Below are 16960 nucleotides of genomic sequence, written 5' to 3'. Positions count from 1 at the left end.
AGGCTAAACAGAGGAAACAACCGGGACTTGGCTGAGAATTTTCCCTGGTCAACAATGTCACACCGCTCACCTATGCTCCACGCGTTGTCTTTCCTTTCGCGGATCTTCGCGGTCTGATAAGCCTTGAAGTAAGAAATAAATGAATTTTAGATGAGCCTTATTTACAATTATTCGTTGTTTATATGTTTTGCCCCTCATTACGTTGGTTATCTTATCTACTATACGGAAATGGAACTATATACCCGAGAGCTCACAACTTAGCAATCAATTTCAATAAGGCGCAAAGGGGCAAAGTTAAGTATCAGAGGAGCTCAGAATCCCAAATAGCAATATCACATCAATGCGCAGTCTCCCTTCTGGCATTGCTCCAGATAGGTGACATCTTCACCCGGGCTAGCGAACTCTCCGGGCTTCCGCTTGATACCTTCAACCTTGATATCTTGCTCCCCGTCTGCATGCCACCAGCGAAGGCGCTGTAATTTGACAGATTGAATATCTTGCACGTCAATATCCCACTTGCCACCGCTCACAGTGACCCCAAGATTGCTCTTTGGGAAATGGAACTCGGGGAGATAAATCTCTGTGGGGGCATGAGCAGTTGTAGGCCCCTTGGCTGTGAGTGCCATAGTGAACGTGCAGTTCTTGAGATCAAAGACATGATCCTTCAATCTCCCACTCACGTAAGTTGGACTAGGACGGAGGTAAGCCTCTGCCGCTCGATAACCTTTAGCTTCCCGCAAGGAAGGCTGAGACACGTCGCTGGTGATTGAAGGTGTTGCCAGAGCGCCTTTCAAATTCCGAGGCCCAACTTGCTGGTTTTCTCCATTGCTATGACTTTCAGAGTAGGCCGGGGAATGAGGATCGGGAGACCGAGAAGCGGTTCCTGCTGGCAATTCCAAGTCGTCGTGGGAAAAGATAGAGAGATCTTCTCCGTTCCATTGGTCACCCCATTCATGGTCATTCTATTTTGTGTGAGCGCCATGCCTCTATACTCTATCACGATTGAGATCCTTACCTGTGTGACGTATACCCACAAGGCAAAGCCGTTAGAGGCGCTTCCCTCCAGCGCAAAATGATTCGCATCCATGGCGCTGGTCTGGCTACTGTAGTCGCCAGTCTTGTATGCATACTTGTCGTCCATGTCATAAGGAATTCCGATCTCCGTAAATACCAATGGGTGGCTACCCATGTAATTCAGACTCTCGTCGCGGAGGAATTTCAGCTGATCACGTAGACAATTTCGAATGGCTGTCTCGCCAATCTTGACTGCAAAGGCCGGGGTATAATACTTGCCCCGAAGTACACCAATGACATCCACATTGTAAAGACGGTTCCTGCTACAGTCAGTAAAATTGACATGCCGTTAAATCATTTAGCTAGCTCTCACCAATGTTTTGTTAGAAGAGTCAGTCCATCATAGTAATGGACGGCGTGAACCATGTTAGGATCATCGTCATCGGTGCCCTTGACATCAGGTGGCACTTCCATGACAGGCGGTTGGCAAAACATGATCGCATCAGACCAGATATCTCGAAGTGTATTCTTGTAGTTTCGGTAATGATCCAGGAAGTATGAGTTCGTAAACTTCTCATAATCAAGGTGTTCACCAGTCTGAGGGTTCTTTGAGAAATAGTCCTTTTGCAAGAGTGTGTCGGTGGATGGGTCCCAAACTCCATGTTGAGCCCAGATACATTCGCCGAGTTTCCACCCCGGGTCACGTCGCCAGCCATATTTGCTATCATCGTGGTCAGCTGGGAGCCAGACCATCTCACCTGCCGGATCCACAAGTTCTGTGCCTGTCTTGTAAGGACCGAAGCTTCCAAAGGCCCATACTGCCTGTTCACATGCACGGCCTGAGCCAGTGAGCATTGCCTGGAATGCTGTTGGTGATGTTCCTAGCTGAAGTTGCTGCTCGGCTGGAATGATTGAAATGTCCTGCACGCCAATCATACCACGATGCGGTTCATTTATGCTTTCCCATCCAATGATCACCTCCCCCTCAAGATCACCCGCTTCATGAATCATTTGAGCCAAGTACGCGCATGCACCAATGAAATGGTTTTGTAGATAATCTTGAATATTCTCACCGTCAATAATGGCCTTTGGCGCAAAGTCTCGGCCTGCCCAAAACAAGGTGAATATGGTCTGGCAAACCAATCGTGTGTAATTTGTGCTCCAAATCATCTTTGGAAACTCCGCGGGTACATCGTAGGTGTTCTGAACCAACGCCGCTTGTGTGACTTTGAAGGCCTTAGGGTTTAGGCCTGCCGCATAGAGCGTCCACATCGGCGCTCCAGAACCTCCCGAGAAACGAGACCACTAAGCTATTTTAGCAAAAAGGTGTGATATTTCAATCATCGAAGCTTACCACATCCTGGTGAGGGTCCATAAAGACAAAAAACTCATATTTTTTGGCTATGCGCAGCACCTCAATAGTGAAAGCAATCCACTCTTGATCGTAAATTCCCGGGCCGGCATGCTCAATGGCCTCCCAGGTGAAGATATATCTGATAGTATTGTAGCCCCATTTCCGCAGCCGCTTGAAGTGAACATGGGCATCTTCCAGTGGGAATGGACGTCCGACAAATGAGACATCATCCCCGTCAAAGAATTTGTCGGAGATGAATGTAGGAATGTCGGGTGTTTTAGGATACTTGGCATCAGCGGCAGCATTTATTCCTCTCAGCGTGATTTCGCGGTTCTGGGGGTCGCGGAAAGTTTGGCCAACGACACGGAGACGTAGGGGTGCCATGTTGGTTTCGAGGAGAGTATTAGGCAGCGGTGTTGATATCTCTCGACGAGTCTAGACAAACGATGAAGGGGTGGACCTTCCAAAAACAGCTTTGGCGTCAACACTCCGAAATTCTTACACAAACTTTGACTCGATGCCCTTGATATCCTCCGACAGCTTAGCTTTCCCCGGAAGCCTGATAACAGCGCAATAGCTCTCTGCCACGACCACGCCGCTTAATCAGCTGCCCAGGATAGATACGCAGAGCAGTAAGTGTTTCCAATGAGCAACCTGCCCAAAGAATAACAAAACTCGAGTCTCCAAGAACCAGAGCAGTTGTGTCTTGGGAGAAGAGGTGAGAGCGATAACGATAAGTGACGTATCGAAGCTAACCGATCTACCGCCTTTCTCCACCACACCAGTTTCTCCCCGCTGCACATACAGCCATGTCGTTCAAAGCCGCGTTGAAGGCTGTGCGAACAGCTTTGGATACAAAGGACTTCCAAGATGCTGCAGACAAGGCTAATGACCTTGTCAAGAAAGACCCAAAGAATTACCACGCGTATGATCCCCCACATCTTGCACGGAACTTGACTGACTCGCCGTGTTTTCCTCCACAGATTTATCTTCCTCGGACTCGCAAATGACAAATTGAACAAAATCGAGGAATCAGAAGGTGCATATTATGCCGCAGCTCGCCTCAAAAGTGACGACCGAACTGCCTGGCAGGGATTAGTCTCTCTATATGGGAGACTGGGCGCCAGCCAACTCGACTCATTTCGCGATGTGGTCATTCGACTGGGAAAAATCTTCGCAGAAAGGTATGCTTGTGGTCTCATTGGTAAACGTGGTACGAAAAACATGTCGTTGATAAATCCCAGTGACGAGAAGGAGCGTTGCCAGGACCTGGTCAACAAATATTTGAGAGTAGCCAAGAACCAGGGCTCGAAATCGCAAGTCAGAGATGCATTGGAGATGCAATTGCCAAGCTCACCGTTGTACGACTTCCTTGAAGGCCGATTACCGCACCCATCACACACCTATAAGCGCTTAATCGAAGTAACTGAGAGTGATGAGAAGGAATTTATCAACCGCGAGATCGGAGAACGGAGAACACGTCTTGGAGCTCGGGTTGACGAGGTGACTCAAGAAGTGAAGCGGGAGGCATACAAAAAGAGCGGGTTGGAACAACTTTACCAGGGCTTAATTGACTGGACCAATGATGACGCCGTTCGACGTGAATATGAAGAGAAGCTCTTCATGCGTGCGTGCGATGAACTTGATTTCCTTCCTGTGAAGGCGAAAGCTGCCAAACGAAAGGCAATCTTCAAGGCGGCACACGACATGGTGATCATCAAACATCCATTCGAACCCGCATGGAAAGTCTTTCTGGAGTGGCAGGACATTGAGTTCTGCCAGTATGATGTTGGGCACCTACGCGAATTCGTAGAGTTCTTCCCCGAATCTGGACTTGCCAAGGTTTTAAAGGGATTCTTGTCGAGTGAACTTTCTCCCTTTCCCAAAGATCCCGAGGCGGATGCTGAGACCGAAGAGAAGGCGATCTCCTCGCTGGATGGCGAAGATGGTGAAGCTATCTCCAGAGAAAAAGATCCTCTCATTCTTATGGCCGGTGGGTTGGAATCTGCTCGATCTTCGATTCTTGCTCATCGTATCCTGGCCAATTTGTACCTCACCCTGGAGGAATATGAGAGTGTTGTTGATGTTACTCGCAAGGGCTTGTTGAATGTCAACGACTTGATCAGATACAGTGGGATCAAAATTCCCAACATAACTGATTTCTTGAACATTGCACTTGCAAATTCCTTGATCCACTATCAATCACCCCGACACCACCCTGAGGCAAAAGCAATTTTCGAGGAAATATTGCAAAGAAAACCAACCTCTTCCGTCTGCCTACTTGGTATTGGTCTGATTCTTAAAGAAGACCAGGACTATGAAGCGGCCGTTGAATTCTTGCAGCGTGCGCTTGCACGCGACCCCTCCAACATTAAGATTCGGGGAGAGCTTGCCTGGTGTGTTGCTTTGAACGGTGACCTCCAATCTGGACTGGAGAGTCTGTCTGCTACTCTTGAAGATTTGAAAGAAGCCCAGCCCGAGAACAGAGAGTTTGCATCTGATCTATTATACCGCATTGGATATTGTCAGTGGGAACTCGATCCATCTCCAGCTGCACGGAAGGACCGTACAGGTGCCTACGCCAGTCTCTTTGCCTCTATCCAAGCAAACATGAACTTTGCACCTGCCTACACCCTGCTTGGTTTCTACTATGCCGACTACAAGAAGGACAAGAACCGAGCGCGTCGGTGCTTCCATAAGGCGTTTGAACTGTCCACATCCGAGATCGAAGCCGCCGAGCGACTTGCCAAGGGCTTTGCTGACTCGAAAGAGTGGGATCTTGTCGAAGCCGTCGCACAACGCGTGGATGACTCCGGCAAGGCCAAGCCTGCTCCTGGATCCAAGCGACGGGGATACAGCTGGCCATACGCGGCTCTGGGATCAGTGCAGATCAACAAACAGCAGTATGCCAAAAGTATTCCCTCATTCCAGGCAGCGCTTCGTCTGTCACCAAATGACTATCACTGCTGGGTTGGACTCGCAGAGAGCTACCACCATTCTGGTCGGTACGTTGCGGCCACCAAAGCATTCGAGCATGCCAAGACATTGGAGGAAGATCTTTCAGAAACAGACAAGGAACACGTCTGGTTTGCGCGATACATGCTCGCAAATGTCAAACGGGAGCTCGGCCTGTTCGATGATGCTATTTATAGCTACGAAGAAGTCTTGACCTCCAGGGCTGGTGATGTCGGTGTAACCATCGCGTTGCTTCAGACCCTTTCAGAGAGTTCACTGAAAAGTCTAGGCTTGGGTATGTTCAATGACGCCGCAGAGCTTTCATCAAAAGCCATCCAAGTAGCTATCTCGCTTGCACCAATTCAGAGTGATATCTTCAACCTTTGGAAGGCTGTCGGTGATGCGTGCTCCAACTTTTCCTACATGAAGTCCAAGCTCCATAAATTGTCACCTTCTGACTGCAAGGCCTTATTGGCACTCAATCTTGACTCCATGGCTCTTGACTACATGACCGACATTGATGGCCTCGGCAATGATTGGCTTGGGTCCAGTGGGAGCGAAAACCCAATCACATTTGATTTCTACATTAATATGTCTATCCTTGCTTATAAGCGTGCACTCCACGTTTCTGTGAATAATTTGCATGCTCAGGCAGTCGGGTGGTACAACCTTGGCTGGGCCGAGTATCTTGCATACCGCAGCGCGCAGTCAGACTCTGACAAGAAGGGCAAGAAGCCACGCAAGTTCCTCAAAGCAGCTATGCGCTGCTTCAAGAGGGCGATTGAACTCGAGGCTGGAAACGCTGATTTCTGGAATGCCCTGGGTGTGGTTACCACAAACATGAGCCCAAAGGTAGCGCAGCATGCGTTTGTCAGGAGCTTGCATTTGAACGATCGCAACGCTCAAGTCTGGACCAACCTGGGAGCGCTCTATATGCTACAAAATGATGTCCAACTTGCCAATGAGGTCTTTACCCGGGCACAGTCCACCGACCCAGACTATGCACAGGCTTGGGTTGGCCAAGGCTTGCTTGCAATGCTCGTTGGTGAAGTTAAGGAGGCTAGAGGTCTTTTCGAGCATGCTTTCGACATTTCAAACTCATCGGCTACTATCCCCAAGCGCCAATACACCTTGAACCTTTTCGACCACCTTCTTCTTGACCCCTCTGCATCCAACGAGGTGTCTCACCTTATTCAGCCCTTCTTTGCTTTACACCAGCTTTGCATTCAAAACCCAACTGACCTGCCATTCGTTCACCTCTCTGCTCTACTTGCAGAGAGAATGGGCGAGGTCACAGATGCCGAGATCAGTCTGCAGGCGGTATGTTCAGGCATGGAGACGGAGTTTGAAGAGACCGAGTCTCCAGCCTCTCTCTCAAAGTTTGCCCAGGCAAATGCGGACCTGGCGCGTGTTTTGCTCGCAAACCACTCATATGAGGAAGCTGCTGAGAAGGCCGAGCTTGCCATTACTCTATCTGGAGAGGAAGACGCGGAGAAATTTGACCCTGAGGCCTGCAAGAAACTCCGTCTATCTGCCCATCTGTCCGCTGGTCTCGCATTTTACTTCACCAGCTCCATGGACCGTGCTATTGACATGTTCCGCGACGCTCTTGAGGAGGCAGACAATGCCCCCGATGTGGTATGCCTTCTGGCCCAGGTCCTGTGGGCTAAGGGTGGAGAAGAAGACCGAGCTGTCGCCCGAGAGCAATTATTCGATTGTGTTGAGAAGCACCCCGATCACATTGGAGCAGTCAGCCTTCTTGGTGCAGTTGCTCTTTTAGATGCAGACCGGGACGCAATTGAGGCCGTGGAGTCAGACCTCCAAAGCATGATCACTCGCGACGGCGTTGATATTCATGACCGGGCCAAACTGATCAAGCTGCTCGCCGCAATCTCAGCCATGGGATTCACGGAGAAGGCCGCACTTCCGGAAGACACCAGACGCGTTGGAGAGGCCACTGCTGCAGTTATGCTATCCCCGAGCCAACCTGCAGGATGGATGGAGCTGTCTTCAGCATCGCAATCCGCCTACCCAGCAGATATGGCTCTCGACCGTGCGCTAAAGAACGTACCGCCTCACAGCAACCTCGAAGCTGCTGATCTCAGCGATGCCTATGCGCAGACTGGTAAGACCGGCGACGCTCTCCGTGCGACCATGATTGCACCCTGGAAGTCCAGTGGATGGGAGGAGTTGAACCACGGTGTATCTACCTTGGCTGCCTAGTCAGGTTCCAGGTGTCATCCTCAATGTGACGATTATGCCATGGGAAGAGAAAATGGATGAATCCTATGATCACAAAGCATAAAAAAAAAGAAAACAAAGAAAAATCAACAGATAGCTATTATTAAATCAATGAGGGTATCACCGCTTTGCGTCTGATGCACCATTCGTAAATTCTCACGCTTGCAGAGAAGAAGTCCTTTCCAATAACCTCGCCTTCCTCCCTTCCTTCCAGCTCTTATCCATAGACTCAATCTTACCCCCAAGCACAGTAACAGAACCCGGAGTAAGCAGCACCATACCGCGAGCAACAGTAGGATTCTGAAGCAAAAGCTTCGCTCCAATAGCAAGCTTTTCTAGAGCGACCCCCTCAATCCGCTGCATCTCAATCCCAATAGCCACGGTCCCAGCTGCATCTTGAATCATCAATCGATGTGGTCCAGAACCACTATTGCCCGATGCAGTGGCATTGTGGTTATTCGAGCCATTGTTCTCCGACACCTCGGGGTCCTCGCCAACAGCGATAGTGCGTACAATTTCACGGCCACGAATGGCTTCTCCTCGCTCGATGCGCTCAATAGCTTCGATTTGGCTCCATAGACTTGTGCCGATGTCTTCAATGTCTAGGACTTGGACTGGGATAGGGCCTTGGAGGCGTAGTTCTTGGACAGTTGGATTGGCGATATGGGTAGGTAGGACACAAGACCGGTGCTTAGAAAGAGATTCTCTGATATCGGAAGCTAGAAGACGGAAAGTAGCTGTCTTCGCAAGGGCCGAGGCGGGGACATTGCGTGGTGCCGTGCCGGAGGATAGGAAGGCATTGAGCCAAGTCGGAGACACGGAGAGCGACTTGGAGCTCAAGATCTGAGCTGCGATTTGATCGGAACTAGCCATTACACAGTGGAAGTCTCCATGAGCATAAATGCGCACTTGAGGCAAGACACTCAAGAGACAAAAGTTCGGGGAAGCTCAACGCGACTACAGCACAGACCACCGCTTATAGCCGTCGAGGTGGCCCGTCGCCTGCTCACTTTCCTCTCACACACCATGTCGACTTTATCCTCCCCACGGCCATCGATTGCCTCCTCGCGAGCCCATTCTCCAGGACCGCCCTCGTCCCGCCCGTCTCTTGATGTCTTGAATACCAACGTCAGCGGCGGGCTCAGTGCCGCCTCTACCCCGTCCACCGCGCGAGCTCTCTCCCCCTCCTTCAACCCCCGACGGAATCGCAGCGCCCTCCGTGATTACTATAACCTCAAACCGCCTGGTGCGGATCAATCTGCGTCCAGGGATGCCTCTCGCTCGCGCAGTGTTCCCCGGACTACCGATGCCGGCGATATCTCCAACCCGTCCGCTTTAGCTTCAGGGACTGAGCTTGACAGTGCGGACTTTGACCCGCATCGTTATGTTGAGCATCTTCTTTCTTCATCAACTCTATCTACGGTGCTGAAAGCCGAGAATACGCTTGTTGGCGATATCCGGACTCTCGACGGAGAGCGGAAGGCGCTGGTCTACGATAACTACTCGAAGTTGATTCGTGCTGTGGAGACCATTGGGAAGATGCGACGCAGCATGGATGAGCGCGGTGCTCCGTTGACTATGACGAAGACCCTGGGTCCTGCAATTGCATTCGTTGCGGAGACTGCTGGCGGACTCATTCAGGAAAGAGAGGAGCAGCGGCGGCGAATGAAAGAGGCCAAGGCTGAAGATGGAGCTTCTGGGTTGAAGAAAGAAAAGGATACTGTCCGGTGGGTGCTCGCTGCACCTCAAAGACTGGAGAAATTGGTGGCGGAGGATAAGTGGGAGGATGCGGAGAAAGACTGGAAGGAGATCCAGCACTTGCTTAACGCTTGGGGTGAGGTGAAGGGCATTGCTGAGATCCGGGAATCATGCGAAAAGGTCATGAGCCAGGATGGCAATGACGATTGAAGCCTCTCTGTGCCTTTCATAAACACCATTCAAGCGGCTGACGCTCCTCCCACTCCTGGCGAGGTAGGCTTGGAGCTTACCGAATGACTCGGCTCATTTTCTGATGGCCTGGCCAAAGGATACTCGCTCCGAGGCTTGTATTTACAGTACTGGCTACTGCCCGGCCTCGGGATCGCTTTGGCGAATAGCCTACATCCCGGTGGCAGAGACCACCAACCCATCAAGCGTTATATAGAGACGCATTATTCAATGATACCCACTGCATTCGAAACACCAATCATAAAACATATTCTCACATCTCATACACAGTTTCTGATCTTTTTATTCACTTCATTTCCAAGCAAGAACGTCCCGACTGGAGTACATACTCGCCTTCAACCCATACCCATTCTTCGAATTGATATTAAGATGAGTATAAGCATCAGCCTTGTAGTAAATCGCCCGATTCCCCTTCCCAACAAGATCCATATCAACCAACTTACACAGCACCCGCTTAAGATCCTCCTTCTCCGCAAAATCAGCAGTATAAACACAAATCAGACGCGCCTGCCCAGACCCAGACCCATCATCCGTAGCAACCTTAGCCGCATCACCTAGCTGCCCCTTCTCTGTAGCACTAACCACCGCACGCCAGACTTCATCGACGTGCTCAACTGACGGGAAGAGCATCCACTTCCCCGTCGTAACATCCGTCTCCCGCGCCAGCGCGAGAATCGCTTTCTCCAGTTCCTGGCGCAGAGGGTTCAATTTGCGGGTCAGGCCAGATGTAGTTTTCGCACCTGATGCATCGTGCGCTTGTCGGAGTCGGGTGCTTTCTTCTTCGTAGGTATTCAGAAGCTCATGCCCTTTCCTAGTGAAAGAAGCGACATCGCCGCCGTTTTTACGTGAGCCAGCTGAGTTCCACGTCCAGATCCATTCTGTGTCCTGAACAGTCAATTTTGATGGTGGGAGACGGGATAGGAAGGAGTCTACTGGCTCTGTTTTGCCGCGACGGTCTGCGGGGAGTGTGGTTGATGATGCTGGTGGTGATGCATCTTTCATGCTGACATCTGATGAGGATGCCTTGGCAGGTCGTGTTGATGCGCGTGCGTTATGCTGTTGTGTTGCTGGCAGGTGTTGATGGATTTGTGCCCAGAATGGTTCTGGGTCGAAAGATGCGCATGCTTTTTCCAGTTCATTTTTTGTATCTTCGTCGCCTGTGGGAGTTTAGTCGAAGCGTTTGTGGGTGGATAATATGGCGAGAACTTACCGTAGAAGCTTGATTCATCGGAGAATATCTCCTCGTGGGATGCCATCTCTGTATCTGGTGACATGTTGAGTGATGTGGAGAGTGAAGACGTGAGCGTGCAAATCCCCTGTTTGGTTTCTGCCACGTCCTCTTTCTTACATGCAGCTTTCGTATACATGTACGCTACTTTTTGATTTGCTTACGAGCTCGGTTAGAAAAATGGACCTTTGTGCTATCACTTGAAAGATGACTGTGTTTTCATGCATCAATTCTGGTACCGATATACATGATTCCTGCCCCTCGCCTTTTTCTTTGCACTATCTTACCTCCAGGTTGAGTTTTCGAACCTTTCTAAGTTATATTTGATATTGAAAATAGATACCGTCAAAGTCACTTGCTAGTGTAATTTCGTGCGATCCATCTTTGAAGAACAAGATCTAGTCTTTACTATCCTCCATTGCCACACTGCAGAAGATCATACTCATTTGGCACCAACAATGCCTGGCCATACCTGCTCAATGAACTTGGATATATCTGTCTTGAGCTCTTCTGGTCTCTCTAGCGCCGCGAAGTGGCCACCCTTGACACCAACGTCAGTATATAACATATAGTGCCATTCTTCCAAGCCACATACCTTTTGGTGCTGTTCATAGAAAACCAAATCACCGGTTGTCTCGATCCAAGAGCGTGGTAGCCGAGCAATCTCCATGGGGAAAGAAGAATACCCAAACGGTTTATGGATATACCAGCGGGGGTCATTAGACGCCGGAATAGGTGGAGGCGGATAGTTCTATATCAATGCTGATTAGAGACTCCCACTTAGGATGTCAATATTTCAAAGACAACTCACCTGGCGATAGGTATAAATAGCCCGAGGGAACGTCTCTGTCAGCCAATACAGCGTGACGGACTCCAAGATGTCGTCCGAGGCGAGCGGATCATCGACCCATTCCAGGAATTTCTCGCCAACCCTGCCAATATTAGTAATTTGCGCTCCTTAGGATTACCTTGAATCTAATCGCACTCACCATGCAAGAAGGGCGATGGGGCTCGAGGATACAACATGGCCAATGGTGCTGGGCCGAGTACCATGTTCCATCGCATACCCACTGCCAAACGCTCCGAATTTCTGAAAATGCTCTATGCCTTGTATTTCAAAGGCATTGAGATTGTCGTCTGTCATATTGTCTGGGCGTCTCATGAAAACCACGTTGACTGAATATCCATTGGTACTTGATCATCAAAATTGTTGGGTAGAGAAAATACTCACCATGTACAGCTGTACCCAATCATGTCAGATCAAACTGAGCCCTGGCAAAGAATGGATAGACAGGACTTCATACCTTTGCAGCTTTCATGGTCCACACCCAGATGCCTGGCAATGCGACTGCCAATATCACCACCCTGGGCTACATAGCCGCTCCCAAATCCAAGATCTTTCATCAATTGATCTAAGATAGCAGCAACATCACCCGTGCCAAAGTCCCTCTCCAATGGGGGACCAGAAGAAAAGGCGTAGCCAGGCAACGATGGTACAATCAAGTGAAAAGGGAGGGTTTCTGGGGTATATTCCTCCTTGAACTTCTGCAAAATAGGCAAAAACTCCAAGAAGCTTCCTGTAAACAAGTTAAGCTAGGATATCTCACATTTAGACTAAGAACAAACCGTACCAGGCCACCCATGAATCAACAGAACAGGAACGGCATCCGCCTTCTGCGAAAAAAGACCTACAAAATGAATATTGACCCCATCCACATCAGTAGTAAAATGAGGAAAGCTATTCATCCGATCCTCAGTAGCTCTCCTATTCGCACAGGTTAGTACATGCATGAAGATGTGGAGCAACTAGTAACTCTGGGGTACAGTACCAGCTATAAGACCGCAGCCACAGATCCCGCATGGTCACCAGCCAATCAGTACCAACGCCATAGCGACGGTTTGTTTGGGAGTTCTCGTATGTATGCGGGGCGAACTTGGCTAGCTTTAAGAGCGTTTCGAGCTCGGTCAGCTTTACTTGCGGAACGGCGACTTTGAATGGCGTGAGGGGGGTCTTTGCCGTGGATGGCGGACTGCTGAAGGGCAACGACATTGCGATTTGAAGGTGCTTGATATGGTATTTCTCGGGGAGATTGCGCTTTTTATACTGAGCTTAGGCAACAATCGCGCGTCATCGGGTGCGGGGTTCGTATGGACGCGACCGGCTTCATGCTTACAAACTCCGAGGATTTCTTATTGGATGTGGGATGATATGTCGAGAATTTGGATAACCTTTGTGGTTTATGAATCGACCGCAAAGATGGATTCCTACCCATGTTTTCCTACATGGGGCATCAGTCAGGGCCTGGTGCAGATATATAGACATGAATAGTACGAAGATATGGTAAACAAGCAATCAGACACCCTGAACAAACAGTAGTCACGACGAGACTTCCATTTTACTTGCTTGGGGGAAGTGATTAGCCCTCATAGCCCACATATGCCTTTGATAGTTTTTCGCGAACCCACTATACCTTTGTCAGTCCACATAGTTGCGTAAATTGCCGTAATCACTGACCTCGCCTGCTTTGAAAGGCTCTGTACATGCAGGTCTCTCATTCGTGATATGATTTGGTAAAACGGAGATTGTTGCATCATAATCGACGCCAAAGAAGAACGGAATCGAATACCGCTCCTGTCCCGTCAAGTTTGTAACCCGGTGTATAGTTGATTTGAACTTTTTGTTTGTCCTGGAGGGATTAGCGCAAAAACAAACAAAGTATAGATACTGCCTTTACCATATTGATAAGCAATCCGCTATGTTAACAACCAATGTGCCCGGCAATGGAGGCGCAAGTATCCATTCCCCGCTGTGGTTGAGTACCTGTAGACCGGGCACGCTACCCTGAGAAAGGATAGTGAAGCATTCATAGTCCTGTTAAAATGTCAGAGTGTAGTTCTTGAATTCCAGTATCGCTTAAGTTTACTGTGTGAGCTCCAAGTCCCTCACGAACTTCTTCTTTCACGGGTTGAGGCGGATAATGCATCATCCTGGACGTCACACCTGGATCTTGAACCATCGAGTCGAAGTGCCCCTCAGGCAAATCGAGAGCAAGAGCAAATATTCTCATCATCTTTCGACAGAGTCCGAGGACCAAGGAGCAATACTCAATGTAGGTCCGTGAGAATCCTGGCAGCGTATCCTGGTCAGGCCATTGATTGTCTCCGTACAATTGATAGGGATCACGAGGAAGAGGGTCAGTCTTCGACTTTTGGTTATCCATTGCAGTCTCATATCCAATATCAAACGCTTCGGAGAGAGCGCTAACTGCATCTTCTGGCGCGATAGGATCATCGTCTGTTCCTGTGGATTTCTCGGATCCTAGAGGGCTGTACCCGCGGAATTTCTAGGCGAGCTCAGTAAGAGGGTCTTTATTTTAAGTCTAATATCCAGACATACCGGTGAGTTTCCGATATAAAATGTCATTTTCTGTTCCTCGGGCAGACCGAAGAAGCGTTCTGCGGCATTGTGAATTTCTTTGACCATCTCATCTGGAATACCATGGTTCTGGTACGATAGTGTTAGCTGCTGCTAGATAGTAGGCAGCAAGAGAAGGTACCTACTATGATATAAAAGAACCCAACTTGTGTGCACACGTCATAGATCGATTGAGCCAGCTGCTGCCTTTCTTCAAGATGTGGACTGTCTAGAGTGGAAAGATCGATAATAGGGATATGATCACAGTTAGCAAGCTGTGAGCTTTCGCCCTGTTTCTCGGTCATGTTGATTTGATTTGGATTTGGGGGAAGTCGGTTGGCTGAAATGTTGCAGGGATCTATAAATGAGGTACTGCTACCTCGCGGGGTAAGTCCCCGCCCTTATCACTCACCAATTGGGCATGCACGGCTTGTGAGATTAAGGTATATAGTGATATCAGGAATGAATTGCAGGCTAATGGATCATTCCATTCATTCTTCGCGAAATTCGGTACATTCAATTCGGATATGCTTGATACATATCTTTCTCCCGCTGTTCAGACTACTCTGAGTCACAAGCAACCTAAATTTATTTTACAAAGCAGGTCCATTTACGATTGTGGACCAGATTTCTAGAATAGTCTATGCAGAAGCTTCAGAAACATGAGTCGGAGACTTAGCGTCGAGCCAGCGCCACGAAGCCCAAGCTTGAACGAGGCAAATAGCAGCTAAAAAGGGTCAGGATATGAACGAAAGTCTCAGATCAGTCAGTGTGCTCACCTAGTGCCACAGTCATGAAGAAAAATCCAACTCCTTCAACCAGTGAGCCGCTTAATAAGGGCCCAATCATCATTCCGATGCTATATCCAACTTCCGTCATGGAAAAAACGCGCAAATTGCTTCTGTTAGCCTCAAACATATGCGGATCCTTGGCTTCCATATCCTTGACAACATCTAAGAAGAACATGTTCTTAGCGCACGAACCAGGTTTTCAAGACGGGCTTATTGGAGATGACTCACATGCTAATTGCACAGCTCCCACACCACGCACCAGAGGCAGGACTGTACCCAGGGCAATCACTGATCCAGTAAATATGGATTGACCGGCTGTGTTGCCGGTAGCCCAGGGGAAATGTGGATCTCCAGGGACTCCCAGAAGCAATATCAAAGGGACCATGGCACTCCACCCCAGGGTGGTAGGGCCCCGTAAACCGCCTCGGTCCCGGAGCCATCCCGCTGGTCCGCTGAGGGCAATATTGGGAACTTGCAAACAGAAGAACATCATGCTTATAAGCAGGCTCTTCCAGCCGAATGCTTCTTTTAAGTGGACGGGAAGTGTATTGTTGATTCCGGCGATGAGAGAGGAGACGACAACGACATTGGATAATGCAGTCAGAACTCGTGCGTCTGTGAGCATGATCTTGTAATAGTCTTGCTTTGACGTTTGCTTGGCTTCTAATTCGCAATGAGTTGGTTTGACGATATCGGTCGTTTCAGAAAGCAAAGCTGTTGTTTCGTCTGATGTCTCGGTGTTCTGTGCGAACGTGGAACTAGTCGATTTGCCCGAAGCATCGGATGAAGACGTAGGGTGAGGTTCAATCATCACCAGTCGCGCAATGATATCTAGAGCAAGCACCACCATAGGCAGTGACCAGGCGGTCCAGTATCCAAACAACTGAAGCAGGGTACCACTCACGGTTGGTCCTCCGACCATTCCAGCAGTGACAAATGCCATTGCGAGCCCCATCGACTTGCCGAGATGTTTCTTGTCCACATTATTAGCTAGGAGGGAAAATCCAACCACCCAAGTACCAGCCCCAGCTATACTTTGCAAGATGCGACCAAGGAAGAGAGCCCACACTGTTCAATATGATCAGCCCAGGTCAAAATTTCAAATAGGTTCGACATTGAAATACCTGAAGTCGTGAGCGCAATCATCAGAGTCCCCACAAAACATCCTGCCAGAGCAATCAGTAGCGGAGTCTTTTGACTCGGCGTCTTCTCGGCGAGATGCGCGACTACCGGCGCAGAAATAAGACCGAAGAATCCATGGGACGTGAGCAATGCGGTGGTATAGCTTTGAGTGAGAGATGGATCAATTTGTAAACGTTCCTCAAGCATATAGCTTAGAATCGGCGTGAGGAACCCATAAAGAAATGTTTCTGCTGAAATGTCAGAATGACTCAAAACAATCATGAAATGTGAGACACCAGCCACACGCACCTGCGAACAATGCGACAGTGATTGAGGATACAACCAGAAGTCTCGAAGACCTCCATCGGTATCCCAAAGGCTTTTTATCCAACATGGCGATGGGTACGGACAGGTTTAGGAACAAGAGGAGTGGGGGCAGGGAAGAAATAAGGATTTTTTTTTGGGCGGTGCCACCCCAATATTTACAGATGCAAGTTGGGTAAGTATGTCTGAGATGACAATTAGTTTCATTTTTATCTTGTCTGACTTTAATCTGCACGCTTAGCCCTGATTCTAGCGCCCTTCACAGCGTTTTCGTCAATCGGGATCGCCCTCGCGTCTAGTGGACTCAGAGCTGGCGTTGTGATTGATGCATCCATGCATGTCCATACATCTTCTATGCACTCGTACTTGCACGGGGTCTGCTACCTAGGATGTGTCATAGTTAAAGTTCGCGCCCTTCGCTGCAGTTCGCACGCTCCAGTAGACTGTCGGGCCGTAGGGGTGGCCCGGAGGAAAAGCAATATGCGGGGTGTTCGCAAGCCCCCAAATTTGGCCCTCTGGACGTGTGTTGATGTTACATAGTAAAGTGCCAACGTAGGAATCTGCAAGGA

General features: G+C 49.3%; 8 protein-coding genes across 8 annotated transcripts; 2 read left to right on the top strand and 6 right to left on the bottom strand.

The window, feature by feature from the left end:
- Positions 1-332: 332 nt before the first annotated feature.
- N7508_005214 (sterylglucosidase 1) lies at positions 333-2752 on the bottom strand (the record flags this gene model as incomplete). Its single annotated transcript, XM_058463280.1, has 4 exons — positions 333-962; positions 1016-1334; positions 1388-2319; positions 2369-2752. The coding sequence occupies 4 exons, from the start codon at positions 2750-2752 to the stop codon at positions 333-335; spliced, it is 2265 nt and encodes a 754-aa protein (XP_058319758.1).
- Positions 2753-3177: 425 nt separating this feature from the next.
- N7508_005213 (SKI complex subunit tetratricopeptide repeat protein SKI3) lies at positions 3178-7546 on the top strand (the record flags this gene model as incomplete). Its single annotated transcript, XM_058463279.1, has 2 exons — positions 3178-3293; positions 3352-7546. 2 exons carry the CDS (start codon positions 3178-3180, stop codon positions 7544-7546), a joined length of 4311 nt encoding a protein of 1436 aa, XP_058319757.1.
- A 174-nt stretch (positions 7547-7720) lies between these two features.
- On the bottom strand, positions 7721-8437 carry N7508_005212 (OB fold domain-containing protein; the record flags this gene model as incomplete). Its single annotated transcript, XM_058463278.1, has 1 exon — positions 7721-8437. One exon carries the CDS (start codon positions 8435-8437, stop codon positions 7721-7723), a length of 717 nt encoding a protein of 238 aa, XP_058319756.1.
- A 153-nt stretch (positions 8438-8590) lies between these two features.
- N7508_005211 (COG1/VPS51 family protein) lies at positions 8591-9472 on the top strand (the record flags this gene model as incomplete). Its single annotated transcript, XM_058463277.1, has 1 exon — positions 8591-9472. The coding sequence occupies one exon, from the start codon at positions 8591-8593 to the stop codon at positions 9470-9472; it is 882 nt and encodes a 293-aa protein (XP_058319755.1).
- Positions 9473-9802: 330 nt separating this feature from the next.
- Positions 9803-10785, bottom strand: N7508_005210 (DUF1917 domain-containing protein; the record flags this gene model as incomplete). The annotated part of the gene is made up of 2 exons (XM_058463276.1): positions 9803-10668; positions 10722-10785. 2 exons carry the CDS (start codon positions 10783-10785, stop codon positions 9803-9805), a joined length of 930 nt encoding a protein of 309 aa, XP_058319754.1.
- Positions 10786-11181: 396 nt separating this feature from the next.
- Positions 11182-12789, bottom strand: N7508_005209 (epoxide hydrolase family protein; the record flags this gene model as incomplete). The annotated part of the gene is made up of 8 exons (XM_058463275.1): positions 11182-11280; positions 11335-11490; positions 11551-11671; positions 11729-11915; positions 11971-11979; positions 12044-12316; positions 12371-12504; positions 12569-12789. The coding sequence occupies 8 exons, from the start codon at positions 12787-12789 to the stop codon at positions 11182-11184; spliced, it is 1200 nt and encodes a 399-aa protein (XP_058319753.1).
- Positions 12790-13156: 367 nt separating this feature from the next.
- N7508_005208 (isopenicillin N synthase family dioxygenase) lies at positions 13157-14459 on the bottom strand (the record flags this gene model as incomplete). Its single annotated transcript, XM_058463274.1, has 6 exons — positions 13157-13204; positions 13255-13426; positions 13475-13611; positions 13664-14083; positions 14137-14244; positions 14301-14459. 6 exons carry the CDS (start codon positions 14457-14459, stop codon positions 13157-13159), a joined length of 1044 nt encoding a protein of 347 aa, XP_058319752.1.
- Positions 14460-14795: 336 nt separating this feature from the next.
- N7508_005207 (MFS transporter) lies at positions 14796-16461 on the bottom strand (the record flags this gene model as incomplete). The annotated part of the gene is made up of 5 exons (XM_058463273.1): positions 14796-14881; positions 14934-15107; positions 15174-16013; positions 16070-16315; positions 16377-16461. 5 exons carry the CDS (start codon positions 16459-16461, stop codon positions 14796-14798), a joined length of 1431 nt encoding a protein of 476 aa, XP_058319751.1.
- Positions 16462-16960: the final 499 nt, after the last annotated feature.

Source organism: Penicillium antarcticum, assembly GCF_028974205.1.
Source record: "Penicillium antarcticum strain IBT 31339 chromosome Unknown utg000005l_segment0_segment0, whole genome shotgun sequence".
Taxonomy (NCBI): domain Eukaryota; kingdom Fungi; phylum Ascomycota; class Eurotiomycetes; order Eurotiales; family Aspergillaceae; genus Penicillium; species Penicillium antarcticum.
Note: the sequence above shows the minus strand (reverse complement) of the source record. Positions and strands in the feature narration are given on the sequence as shown.